This window comes from Belonocnema kinseyi, chromosome 3 (genome assembly GCF_010883055.1).
Source record: "Belonocnema kinseyi isolate 2016_QV_RU_SX_M_011 chromosome 3, B_treatae_v1, whole genome shotgun sequence".
Taxonomy (NCBI): domain Eukaryota; kingdom Metazoa; phylum Arthropoda; class Insecta; order Hymenoptera; family Cynipidae; genus Belonocnema; species Belonocnema kinseyi.
The window spans coordinates 78,175,434-78,189,924 of NC_046659.1; the positions used below are offsets into that span (position 1 = coordinate 78,175,434).

The 14,491-nt window shown below is 25.9% G+C and overlaps 2 protein-coding genes across 3 annotated transcripts in view; one reads left to right on the forward strand and one right to left on the reverse strand.

Moving 5' to 3' along the window:
* LOC117168775 (ribosomal protein S6 kinase alpha-5-like) overlaps positions 1-11,016 on the reverse strand; it is a 60,673-nt gene extending 49,657 nt beyond the window's left edge. The window contains exons 1-2 of the mRNA XM_033354556.1: positions 10,846-11,016; positions 4,158-4,349 (exon numbers count right to left, since the gene is read on the reverse strand). Of these exons, the coding sequence (XP_033210447.1) occupies positions 4,158-4,260 (103 nt within the window). The 5' untranslated portion in view covers positions 4,261-4,349; positions 10,846-11,016. The remainder of the gene's footprint in view (positions 1-4,157; positions 4,350-10,845) is intronic.
* Positions 11,017-11,338: 322 nt separating this feature from the next.
* Positions 11,339-14,491, forward strand: part of LOC117168778 (iodotyrosine deiodinase 1) — a 20,469-nt gene continuing 17,316 nt past the window's right edge. Inside the window, exon 1 of one of the 2 annotated variants that reach the window (XM_033354560.1) lies at positions 11,339-11,906. In XM_033354560.1, coding sequence (XP_033210451.1) covers positions 11,747-11,906 — 160 coding nt within the window. In that variant the 5' untranslated portion in view covers positions 11,339-11,746. The remainder of the gene's footprint in view (positions 11,907-14,491) is intronic. The other variant, XM_033354561.1, reaches the window with a different exon arrangement.

A 14,491-nucleotide genomic window follows, 5' to 3' on the forward strand; every position in this document is an offset into this window, starting at 1 on the left:
TTTGACGAATTCAAAATGGCGGATCCAAAATGGCAGCCATATTGAATTTTCAAAATCTGACTTCATATTCTTAATGAGCAACCTCAAAAACCTATATATATATATTTTTTCGATCGAATACAATCACTTATAAATTGGGCTTATAGCCTCACATATGCTATATAGGGTGTTTTAACGTTGTTACGAAACTGCGAAAATACTTACCTTCAATCAATGATATATCGATGAAAAAAAAAGCTATCTTGAATCTGAAAAATGGATTTCAGAGGGCAAGGGTGCTCCTTTGTGATGCTTTCGCCCGTTCTTGAAAAAAAAAATTATTGAAGATGCTATGTAACCTTAAATATAGCAAAAAACGGTGTTTTTTGCACTTTTAGGTTACAATATCTCGAAAACTGAGGGTGATGGAATTTTTCTGAGGTCAGATTCGGATTCAGCGCAGCAAAAACCTTCGGGTATACTAGGTCTGGTCTCTGGTTCCGGACCTTTGTCAAATTTTGTCGGCCTGTGTTATTCAAGGGCAAAGTATTGAATTAAATCGCGACATTAATAATTAATACTATTATTTACTTACAGGAATTTTAGTATTCTGATTTGTAAAAACAATTTTGCAAAATATTGTCTTAAATTCCCCTGGTCTTTCCCGGGGTTTTCCAAATCACATTTTCTCCCCGATTATTTTAAGGATGACTTTTTGTAATAATGCAATTATCTATTTACGCGTGCCAAACTTATCCTCAGCCACAGAATGCAGTTATAAATATTTATCGAAACTACATTGCCGATCATGAGTACGACACCGCCTGTTTATCGATGATTGCTTAAGTTTTTATACATTAATTATACTCGTATGAGAGTCCATTTTTTTACTCTTAAATAGGTTGAAAGCTATCGGTATTCTCGATGAAATTAGCCAGGATGAAGTAAATTTGTCCGTTTTTGAAGAATATATTACAAAAATAGTGCAAATTCCCATTTTTTTACTTAAATGAGAATAGAATCTAATACGCTGAACATTTTTCAAAGTTCTTGGGATTTTTTCTTGCATCGTGGAACATATTTACAGTTGAAACAAAAATGTTGGAAAAACTTAAATATTTTTCTGCTGAAAGAATTTGTTTGTGTGAAATATATGAAATTATTAATAATGAGGTTTCTATCAAATTTATTTAAAACATATATTCGTTTGATTATTATTATTGTTTTCGTAAAGACTAGATGTGTTCGAAGTTTTCCAACTTTTTCTTTCAAAGTTATAAAATTTTATTATATTAGGTTTTATTTAAAATTGTAAGAAAACATTGAAATTGGTACTATTTTTAGAATATCTACTTTAAAAAGGACATAATAGCTCATTTGATATAACAGCAAAAATACGGTTAGTAAACGGGGGGGGGGGGGGGGGGTCAGTAAAGATAACATTTAGTACACTTCCTGACAAACGTCCTCTTTATCTCACTTTTTCGCTTATATGTGAAATGAATTAATAGATACCAACAATAAAATAATATTATTTTTTGTAGAAAAAGCTTCTATTCTATGTTTGGTTCCAAAGGTATCTCGTTTGGTTAAAAATTCTACTATATGCTCGAAAATTTAATTATTTTCTCGAAAATGCAACTAATTTATTAAAGTCATATTTTTTGATCAAAAATTTATACTTTTTGTTTAAGATTCATAATTTTAGTTGCAAATTCATTTCTTCGGCTGAAAATTAAATCACTTTGTTGAAATTTCATTTTTCTTTGTCAAGCATTTATTTTATAAACTAAAAATGTAACTATTCCATTTTCGGTTGAAAATGAATCTTTTATAGTGGAAAATTCACGCGTTTTATTAAAAATTCCTATTTTTTGTTGAATTCAACAGTTTCATTAAAAACTTATGTTTCATTCAACAGTTTTTTATTTTAAATTAAAATCTGTTTTGGGTGAAAGATCATCTATTATATAATCTATTAGATTTTTCGTTTTAAACATTAATATTTTTCTTGTTCAAAAATCAACTACTTGGTATAAATAAAAATAAATTTTTAAACATTCATTCTTTTATTCGATAAACATTCATAATTTTATGTGAAAATTAATATTTTTGGGTTGAAAACTGAACTGTTTTGTAGAAAATTCTTCTTTTCGGTTTAAGAGTTTACCTAATGAGTTAAAAATTAACTATTAGGTAGAAAATTAATTTCTTTGTTGAAAAATTATATTTTCTGGTTGAAAATGTAACTGTTTTGTAAAAATAATTGGTCTTTTTGACTCCAAAATTGAATTATTTTGTTGAAAATTCGCTATTTTTTTGTAGAACATTAATCTGCTTGATGGAAAGGTCATCTTTATGATTCCAAATTTAGCTATTTTAATAAAAGTTCATCTTTTTTGGTTGAAAATTCATCTACTTAATTATACGTTATCTGTTCGGTTTTTAATGCTTCTTTTTGGTTAAAAATTAGTGTTGTTGTTGAAAATTCTTTTTGCTTTTATTTAAAATTATTTTTTTTTTGTTTTGAAAATTAAATATATGACAACTTGAAATTTTAGGAATTTAAAGTATTACATATTGAATTCAATATCAGGATGGCCGTTTTAATGAAAGAAAAAAAAATCCCGGTTATTTCCCGATTCACAAATATTTTTCACCGCCAATGAAATAAAAAATTACACTAATACCAAAATTTTTTCCATTTGAAGTGATAAAAATTGAGCTGCAAATTAAAGCACTAAAAATGGAACTCTTGGATTTTAATATTAAATGTTAACAGTTTTTTCATTCAAAAATGTTGTATTCAAATGCTCAATAATTGAAATTGTTTCAAAATTATATCATTTTAAGAAATTTTAAGTTGGAAACATTAAAAATTGCACGATTATATTTTTTTTTAACTGAACACAACTTTCAAAATTCAAAATTTTATTTCAAAATCTTGAAACATTGACATGTTGTTTGAACTTTTTTTTTAATTTTAAATTATTTTGAAATATTTTTCAGAACTTCTAAAAATCTTTTAAAATGATTAAAACTTTTCCTTTATTTTTTTTTAAATCCTTCAAAATTGAAAAAATTTCCTTAAAATCCTTTCAAAATTTTTCAAAAGCTTTGAAATTTTGTGTTCGAAATCTGCCAAAATCTATATTTGATTTCAAAATAGGCCGTGCACTATTTGCATCCAAATTTTGGTACAAATAGCAGTATCTTGTCGGTACAAGTAGACACTTCGTTTAAATTATTTTAAATAATTTCAAATTTTTAATTACTTTCAAATTTGTTCAAAACTTCTGAAAATTTATTTAACTTTATGATTTTTCGAAGAATAATAGGTGTTCGATTGTTATTTATATATCAAAATTGAACAATTTTACTTATAAATCAAATTTTTTTAAATAGAACAATTAAAATTGTAAAGTCCAACATTTAGTTTTTTTGTTTAGTTTTAAATATTTAATTTATAATTACTGATTTTAAATGAACAGCCAGATATTTCTAAGTATAAGGTAATTGTTTTTTGTCTTAATTGAAAAATTCCAAATTCAATGGTTTGAAATGGAATATTTTAGACTGAATAAATATTTGAAAAATAAAAACCTTTGCTTATGAATATATTATTTTGAAGTTAGTTGAAAACTGAAAATAGTTTATAAAGTTTCAATCGAGGTTTTGCATTTGTTCAACTAATAAAACTTTTTCATTCTTAAAGTAATATTTAATTAAAACAATCGTGAATTAATTTATATTCAAAGATGATCAACTACAATTTTTTTTTATCAAAAATCTTATATTTTAAATGCTTTTAATTTTTAATTGTTTAAGGCTTTAAACAAAAATAAAAATATAAAATGGAAAATTTTTAAAGTGAAAGATTTTTGAATTACGCATTCTAAACTTAATAATATCATAATTGAAAAAGATCACAATTTAAGTAATTATTTGAAAAGCGGTTGAAATCAAAGTTGGACAGATGTTTTATTCTAAAAGATTTGTAAAATTCCCGGTCCTAAATAAAATTTCCGGGGTTTTCCCGATTAAAGAAAATTCCCAGGGTTTTTCGTGTTAGCTAGAGAACATGCTTAAATTAATTATCCTCAAATCAACTCATAAATAGGTGTGGTATTTGAAACTTGTTAAAATCTGAACATTTTGGGGGAAACATTTCGGCATACCATAAGTTAGGACGTGGGTGACCGTAGTATCTGTGCAGGTGGTGTTTGAAGAAGCCGATGGAAGGGGCGGTGGTGGAAGGGGCGGCTGCATGGTAGTCTCCATCGCCCAACTTTTTTTGTCAAATTCGACACCTGCGAAGCCTGCAGGCACCTCAGAGTTCTCTTCAGGGGGTGAAACACGCGTGCGAGTATCTGAAAGAAGATTTTTTACAGACTCTTCAGGCTTCCATATTAAATATCTATATTATTTTACAAAAATTGTATCGCGAAACATCTGCTTTGCAGAATTTTTTAAATTTAATGCTTTGCAGAAGGTGTCCAATTAAATTCGGAATCTAGAGCCTTAAAGGATGTTCACTAGTTATCTCGAGAACAAAAATGAGCATTGAACTAAAGGCGAACATTAGACAAAAAAATATTTCGGGATGAAATTGTTTATTTAATAATATTTATTTAGAATATTATTTTCTTGCTTGTTCTTTAGGTAAAATTTTCAATTCTTATTAATTCCTAATATTGTAAGGCTGATTTCATTACTTGAAGAATGCTCTATCAATCTCTTTGGTACGTTTTTATTTAAACAACTTCATTTCAGAAAAAGATTGTTTATAACAATAATAATTTTATAATTCCTAAATAACATTTTTCAAATAAAAACGTAACAAAGAGATGTGTAGAAAGTATTTCATGGAATAAAGTAAACCCTACAAACCTCTTTGGATTAAATAAAAATCGCCACTTTTTCTTTATAAAATCTAATAGTAAAGTTAATTAAAATTTAGAAGCGTAAGGGATTGTTTTTGAACTATATTAAATTTTTTTTATTCTTACTCGCTTCTTAGTAAAAAGCAATCATCTAATAATATCTACTTTAAAAAGTCTTGTTATCCGTAATATACGATTTCTTTCATTTGCACAAAATAAAAAATTGAATGTTTCCTACAAAATTCGATTTCCTAAGCTTTCGATTTAAATCGATGAATAAACCGAAAGCTTATGAAATCTAATATTGTTGAAGCTATTCTTTTTTATCCGTTAGCAGAATTAAATTAAAGTGTGTTATTAATGTATTAATTAAATGTTGAAGTTCCTTCAAGAATGGAACTAATTACAGCTACAGTTACTTCGTGAAAATAGTAACTTGTTACATTTCCAGTCACTGATTCCAGTAACTTGAAGTTCCTGCAAAATTCCTTTTTTATATATGTTACCGTTTTAACCCGAATTCAGTTAAAACTAGTTTTAACTGATTTCGGGTGCAAACGGTGACACATACGGAAAAATATGTTACATTTGTAAAAAACGATAAGAATTCTCAAAAAATCAACGCTGCCATATTTACTGTTCACAATCAAAGCATTTTCAATTAAAACTGTAGAAAAATTGAATAAATTTAAATTTTAAATCTTCAAAATTGAATTATAAAACAAATTAAATTGCATCATTTCCTATTATGAACATTAAATTCTGAAGAATCTTCAATTAGAAATATTTAAAATTTAAGAATTGTAACATTTAAATAGTCAAAATTGAAGAATTTTCAATTGTAAATATTCCAAATTTAACTATCCCAAAAAACGATCCAAACTACACACCTTTAAAATATTCTTATTACACAAATATTTAAAACTAAAAAATTTTCAATTCTATATTTTTTTAACTCTTTGAAATGGTAGAACTTTGAATTTTAAATCTTTAAAGTTAAAGAGATTTTAAGGTTGAAAACCAATTTGCAATTAAAAATTATGCAAGTTTTAAGATTTTCAATTAAAAACTCGATAATTTTGATGATTTACAGTTAAATGTTAGTCAATTTGAATGATTTTTTGACGGAAAAGCGTTAAAACTGAAGAATTTAAAATGGTAAGTCTTCAAAATTGCAGAACTTTTATTTTTATTTTTAAAATGGCAGAATTTTTAATTGTTAAAATTTACTGCAGTAAAAAATAATGCAAGTTCAAAATTTCGAAAATGTAAAATTAGGCTTTCAATTTTAACTCTTTAAATCAGCAGAACTTTAAAATGCAAATTTTTTAAATTGAACAGATTTTAATTTTAAAAATTTGCTATTAATTATTCTGCTATTTTGATTATTTGCATGGCCAATTTCTTCAGCTTAGAAAATCATCAAAATTCAAGAAATATGATATTTACATCTCTAAAATTCAAGAGTTTTAAATTGTACCTCTTTAAAATTGTAGACTTTTGAATTGTAAATCTTTATTTAAATTGAAGTTTTTAATGTTGATAACTTATTTAAAATAAAAATTATGCAAGTTTTAAGATTTACAATTAAAAATTCAGTTGTTTTGGTGATTAGCATTCGGAATTTCTTGAATTTGGAAGATTTAGAATTGCAAACTTGACCTTTGCTCTTCAACATCATCTAAATAAAAAAATTTGTATTTGAAAATTTACAATTAGAAATATTTCAAGTCTTAAGTTTAAAAATTTCAAAAACTGTAATTTTGATGATGTACATTCGAAAATTATTAAATTTCGAAGATTTGCAATTAAAAAGTTGACTTCCAAAATCATCCAAACTTAAGAATTTTTTTTGTAGAGTTTAAAAATTTAAAAACTTACAATGAAATTTGTTTCAAGTTTTAATTTTTCAATCAGAAAAACTGTATTTTTAAGATTTAAATTCAAAGTTTCTTTCATTTTGGAAGATTTAGAGTTGACAACTTCAATTCTGATCTTCAATGTCATAAACATTAAAAAATTTGTATTTATACTGGTTTAAAATAAAGAGTTCTCAATTCGAAATCTTAAAAATTAAAAAATATTTTAATATACTTTATAATCTAATAAATGTATATTATAAAAAATATAATAAATATATAAATCATCACTTTTAATCATTTTTAATTATAAAACAATAAATACTGAAGGAACAATAATTGCAAATCTGCAATATAAACCGTTTTGAAAAAGATGTTTAAATAATTATGATCATTTAAAACTAAACAAGGTGCGGATTTTTAAATTATAAAAATCTGCAAGACGGATCAGTGTCGAAAATGGAAGTCATCAACTAAGACGCAGAGTTTGAGAATGGGTTTTAAGAACATTTTATTACGACATAAAAACCCACATTTTTTTATTTTCTTCGAATTCCTGTTAGGATAAAATCTAAAGTTTAAATTAAAGTTACAGATTACTGAAAGCCGATTAAAAATAAGATTAAAATGGTATAAAAGGCGATGTAGCTATTTTAATAGTTAGTTTAATTTATGATTATTAATTGTATTTTATGGCAGCAGTTCATACATACCACTTGAAAAGAATCAAATTAAAAAACTTAAAAATGAGTTTTTTAAAAAGACACTTTGTGAATATGAAGGAAAGACCCAAAAGTTCCAGATCTTATAAACTTCACAATAAATAATGCAGATAAAAAATATTTTCGTCTAGTCATTCAAAGAAGATTTTGAAATATTCCAAATTCAAGGCCATTTGTTACATTCTCTGATACTAAAATCTTAAAATATATTTATAAAGCGATCCTTCTTTGAAAGTGAATATAAAAATTATAAATTATTTTTGAAATCCTTACCGTGCAGAAATATAGTATTTTATAATTTTGTTCATTTTTAAAATAACATTTCTTTTCCTAGCCTTGTTAGGATCCGGCCAAAATCTACATGGCCAATTTTGGACTATTTTTGACCGACAAGCAACGCAGCTAAAAAAATCTCAAAACAATATAAATAGATTTCAATAAAAAAATATTTAAATTTTGAATAAAAAAGACTGTTGAATTAAACAAAAAAAATTCATTTAGAACCAAGAAGATTTACTCTCTAGCAATAAAGACAAAGTGATCTAATCAGTAATGTTCACTGACCGAATCAATACATTTGAATGGCTTAAACAAAGTAATTTTGACTGACGTAATCAGTAGTTTGTGAAGACATAAAGTTAATTTTCTGCAAAAAAAAAGAAGTTGTAACCATAGAAAAATCAAGTGAATTGTAAAATCATTTTTCAACCAAACACGGAGGAGTTTAATTTTCAATTAAAAAAAAAAAATAATTTTCTACCAAAAAAGACTAATTTCCAATAAAATACATGAATTTTCAAACAAAAAAAAAGACAAATTTTCAACCAAAAATACAATGTCATACTTTCAGTTGAAAAATTTATTTTTGACCAAAAAAATTAATTTTCCAAAATAGTTAAATATTTAACCAAAGAAATTAATTTTCAACAAAATACATGAATTGTCAGTTCAATTCAAACAAACAAGACGAATTTTCAACAGATTAGTTGAAAATCCTCGATCAAAAAAGATTCCTTTCCAACCACGCATTTTCAGGTTTAGACAAAAAAATATTGAATTTCTACAAGAGATCAATTTTTAAACCCAAAAAACTAATTGTCCACAAAAAAATATTTTTCTGTCATTGAAGAAAAAAAATTTAAATGTGAATGTTCTTGTCAAAAATACGAATTTTCTACAAAACAGTCGAATTCTTACCCGAAAAAAACGAATTTTCAACAAAACAGTTGTATTTTTAACCGAAAAAGTTGACTTTTTGTTTCTAACAAAATAATAAAATTGTATGTTTATCAGGGTGGTCCCAAATTTTTTTCTTGAAATTTTCCTGCATGTCGCCCCCAAATGCATTTTTCTCTTAATATAGTTAGAAAGTATCTGTTTTTTCCTGAATATCTCAAATTATTTTTAACTTTTCAGTTCGAGCGAGGCAATACAAAAATTAAATTTAACAGAAATAATAGATTAAACCATTTATTATTATTTATAATAATATTCTCTTTGAATAATGTTAGAAAGTTGTAAATTGTTCTAAAATTTTCCATTTTTTGTCCATTTTTAATTTAAAGTGAAGTAATAATTTATGTTAAAAAATAATTGTTTAAATAATGTATTATTTATAAACATTTCTCTTAGAGTAATGCTAGAAAGTTGCGAATTCTTCTGACATTTTCAGCTATTTTTGACTTTTTAGTTAGGATTGAATAATAAATATTAATATTAATTTAAACAAAAAGGCTCTCAACTACTAGAAGGAAAATTTACATTTAATATAACCCATATCAAAAATTTGAAGAATATTTTTAATATTTGTTTTATTTCAGAAAAGCATATTCATGAAAAAGGGATTGAAAAATTCTCTTTAATGTTTATTTATCATTTGTTCATAACTAACTAGCCAAAGAAAGATAAGAAAATTTAAAAAACATATTTTTAAAAATAATGCAAGGAAAGACAATTATAAATACTAATAAATTGTTTAAACAATTAATTTTGCTAAGATGCATTAATTATTACCTCACTTGAAGTGAAAAAGTGGATAAAAGTTAAAAATTTCAGAAAAACTCGCAACTTTATAACATTGTTAAAAGAATATTACTTACAAAAATAATAAGTTTTTTTTTAAATTGTACTTTTTAACTTGAATTAATTATTATCTCACTGGAATTGAAAAGGGCACAAAAATTGGAAAACTTTAGAAAAAATTACAAGTTTCTAGCATCATTTACAAAGAATATTATTATAAATAAAATAAATTGTTTAAACAATTATTTCTATTAAATATAATTGGTAATTGCCTTGCTATAACTGAAAGATTAATAACATTAAGAAAAAACCCCGACTTTCTAATATTATTGTAAGAGAAAATTGATAAAAACAAAAATAAATGGTTTAAACAATGTATGACAGACATCTAATTACAAGTAAAAAGTAGTTTATATTATATTATAACAATTTATATTTTTAAAACAGCAAAAAAACATAATTAGCGCCAAAAACTCGCCTAATATTGGCGATTGTGTATTAAATTTTCAAAAGTCTTTTTTTATGGGAAATACGTGTTAATTTCATGGGACTTGCGGAACCTCTGAACATCATTTTTTTAAAACAAAACTAGAATTTATTTTTTGTGGATTCGAACAAATTTGAGCGTGATATACATGAAAAAAAATTCAAATGAATTTTTGGACCACCCCATTGTTCATTTATTAAGTTTATAAATTATACAACTAACTTTTTAGAGGATAATACATAATACAATCTGTAAAATATGTCAATTATTTTTTATATTTTATAGAACTTTCATTTTTTTAGGCAATTCGATTTTGTAAAATATAATAAAAATCCGACACATCGCATGAATTGGAAATTGAATTGCGCATCACAAGCAGGCTATGCTCTCAGAAATTGTGTACCAAAAGGCCCGGGGAATAAAAATTGCGAATTTTTATTTTCAGGCATGAAAACCCAGGAGTGATAAAAAATCAGGACATTTCCTGATAAATAAAGACGTCTGGTGACCTTACTCTAATCCAGTTTTTCACTATATTTCGCCAGTCCTGAGAATCTTGAAATCCTGCGAATTATTTATAACCTCTCATCATTTCGAAACAGGTAATTCCCGAAGCCAGATGGCGTTAAAGGCTGTCTTTTTTTGTACACCCACCCCCTGATATTCTCCCACATGCTATATGTATTTTTATTTAAGTCGTAATAATCACAGAATCAATTGTTTAATTATGTATAGGCTGAAATTCCTAATAGATTATGAAGCATAGAATTCATTGCGATTGTTTTTTGGCACTGTCCTGCTTTTCAATTTCCGCATTAAGTTCTTGGAAATGAGATACGCATGTGTCCTATGTTTACTGGCCTGACTAGAAAAGATCGTTATTCGTTATTCACCTTGAAATTGATCTCAAGTCATCCACATTTAGCACTCGCGAGAATCATAATTAGTTCCGTTTTTTCTGTCAAGATTAAATTAACAATTACATGATTAGATAAGCGTCAGTCCTTAATTTTTAAGAAACTTGTACACTGCACGTACTGGTACTCAATTTGGGATGTGTTGATTTTCGGTACTGCGCGAGTGCGCGTTCTACTAGTGCGCAACCGGTGTACAGTTTTAATCCCAGGGCTGTATCGAAAACTAATAAACAAGACCCCAGGAATTAAGGATCAATCGAAATTTTCAAAACATTAATGTTTAAATTCTCTTGAAAAATTGTAATATTATTCATACGATTTATATAGAAATCAAGTAAAACAGTAAAGTTGTTAAATAATAATGCTTTAAATTCGAGCAAAGGTTTTAAATATATCTGATTTTACTCTATTTTGAAGCTTGCATTTTAAAATCCCCATATACTTACCTATGTAATCGAACCTGAATTTCCGGTTGCGAAATCAATTCCATGAATTCTTTCTATAAAAAAACTGTTTACGATTAAGCAAATAACAAATCCGCTATATATTGTTATTTTTTATCATCACAAGTCAGTTGCACTACAAATCAAATCGTGAAAAAGTTTTTGTTTACTATTTTTGTTTACGAAAGTCAGAAACGTCAAACGAGCACGTGGTGTAAATATAACCTAACTTTTGGTGTCATTCAGATTTCAGACTACTGCTAGCATTTTTTAACCGTTTGCTATAAATTAATAAACGATTGTCAGGAGTTTTTATGAAAATTAGACACAACTTCAAGTCTACTCAACGTGATTGGGAGTTTATTAATAATAATACTATTAAAGTTTGTGGTTTAAAGTTAAATGTAAATAAATAGGTCAAAGACAACAAAATCATGATTTCGGAGATATTGCCTTTTTGGTCAAAATATTGGCATTATATTTTAATCACGGTCGCCACTTACGTCTACGTGATGTGGAAAAGTGGAAAAATGAAATCAGACTTACAGGATTATGATAATGAAATGGAGAGGGAAATACCATCAGAGGAAGCAGGTATTTTTATAGGATAAATGTCAGGGTGACCAGACGTCCTAATTTATCAGGAAATGTATTGATAGTTTATCGATGACCTGATATTTTGTGATATTTCCTAATTAATCATGCCCAAAAATAAAAATTCGCGATTTTTATTGCGCGAAACTACATTTTGTTCCCGATTTCTGAGGGTGCAGTCTCATTCTGTTCAATTTAGTTTCAAACACTTGACATGTGTGAAATTTTACTAACATTTAAAAAGAAAGAAAAACATTATAGATAAACTTTAGGGAATATATAGACCATTTTTTAATTAAGTTGAAATTCATATTTTCGGTTTGAAAATTCAAATGCTTTTTAGACAATTCGTCTTTTTTGCATGAATATTCCACATTTTTCATTAAATTTTGTTTCTTTATCGACTAAAAAATCCTTCTGGGTAGAAAATTCGCTTTTTAACAGAATAAAAATAAAAATTCATGTATATTGCTAAAAATTAATTTCTTTGTTAAAAAAAACTATTTGGTTGAAAATTCGTTTCTACGTTTAAAAATGATTTTTAAAATCTGTAAATATAATTATTTGACTTTAGGTCAAAAATTTATCGTTTTTAGTAGGAAATTCATGTATTTTGTTGACAATTTTTATTTTTTGGCAGAAAATTAATCTTTGTGGTTAAATTCAACTGTTTTTTATTCAAACTTAAAATATTTTTTGGTTTCAATATCATTATGTATCAGGAACAGTTTTGGTTAAGAATTCATATTTTTTATTGAAAATTCAACAACTTTGTTAAATCCCAGCGGAGGTAGATACATTTTTTTACAACTTATAAAATTAATTAACAATATTTAAAAAATATTGATTTTGGTTCATATGGACAAAAAAACATCAAGTTATTTAATAACAATTTATCTAGTCAATCATAACATCTTTTGCAGTTAAAAATTCGTATTTTTTGGTTGAACTCTACTGTTTTTATTTTTGAACAATTTTTTTTCTTTATATCAAGTATTATATTTTTGGTTGGAAATTAAACTGCTTTGTTAAAAATTCATTCTTTTGGTTAATGATTTATAATTTTAGTCGAAAACTTATTTCTATGGCTGAATATTTAATTACTTTTTAAAATTTCGTTGATTTCATGGTTGAAAATGATCTTTTTAACCGAAACTTGAACTATTCCATGTTTGGTTGAAAAGGAAGCTATTTGTTGTAAATACATGTATTTCGTTAAAAATTCATTTTTTTGGCGGAATATTAATCTCATTGGTGGAATATTAATTTCTTTGATTAAGAATTTAACATGAAAGACAAATTTTTACTTGTCAGGAAAAATGAAAAATTTCTCAGGGAATTGTCAAGGAAAATTAGGAAATTTTGAAATTAAAAAGGGATAATGTCCTGCTTTTTCGATCAAATCATCTGGTTACACTAATCAGGATATGTCCTATATTTTCGTCTTTTTGTCATGAAAATTCCACATTTTAGTTGAAATTTGTTTTTGTATTGACTGAAATATTTTTCTTAGTTGAAAACTCGTCTTTGTAGTTAAAAAATTTATCTGTTGTAGAAATGTAATATTTTTTGCTAAAAAATGAAACCTAATATTTAAAAACGAATCTTTTTTAACGAGGATTTGCAAACTATTTTGTTGGAAATTCATCTTCTTTTGTTAAATTCAACTATTTTTGGATTCAAATTTAAATCTTTTCTGGTTCAAATATGGACGCTTATTTTTTCACTGAAAATTCAATAACTTTGTTGCAAATTCCATTTGCAGTTCCATTTTGGATTGAAAACGTATATTTTTCAATTGAAAATTCTTTTTTTTTTATAAAATTAATTTTTCTAACTGAAAATGTAACTACTCCGTGCTTGGCTAAAAATGTTTCTTTTTTATTTGAAAATTAAACTTTTCGATTAAAAATGTATGCATTTTGTTGAAAATTCGTCTTTTTTGGTAGAATATTAACCTCCTTGGTAAAAAAAAATCATCTTTTTGATTGAAAATTCATTTCTTTGGTTGAAAGTTTAACTATTTTCTTGAAAATTCATTTTTTAATGTTAAGATTTAATATTTTTGACGGTAAATATAACTATACCATTTTGCATTAAAAATGTATATTTTTGTTGAGAATTCATGTTATTTATTAAAAATTCGTCTTTTATCGTTAAATATTTCTCATTTTAGTTGAAAATTCATTTCTTCGGTTAAAAATTTAACTTTTTTGTTGAAAATTTATGTATTTTCTTTTAATTCATCAATTTGGTAGATAATTAATCTTATTATTTGAAGATTGATCTTTTTGTTAGAGAATTAATTTCTTTTATTCTATATTGAACGTGAAAAAAATGTAGAATGGCCATAGAATGAAAAATTGGCCAAGGGGTGTTTATTATTATTATTATTATTATTACACCATTAAGCCATTTCCCTTTCGGGGCAAGCGTGACTCACTCGGCAGGGGAAAGGAGTAGTGTGTGGAAGGGATAGAGACTTTTCAGATTGATCCAGAATTCTCGTGCTATTTAAGAAAATAACACGTTCGTTCCGCAACACTGCTCCGACCCAGGTTGCTGATCAATCTCTCTAGCAATCA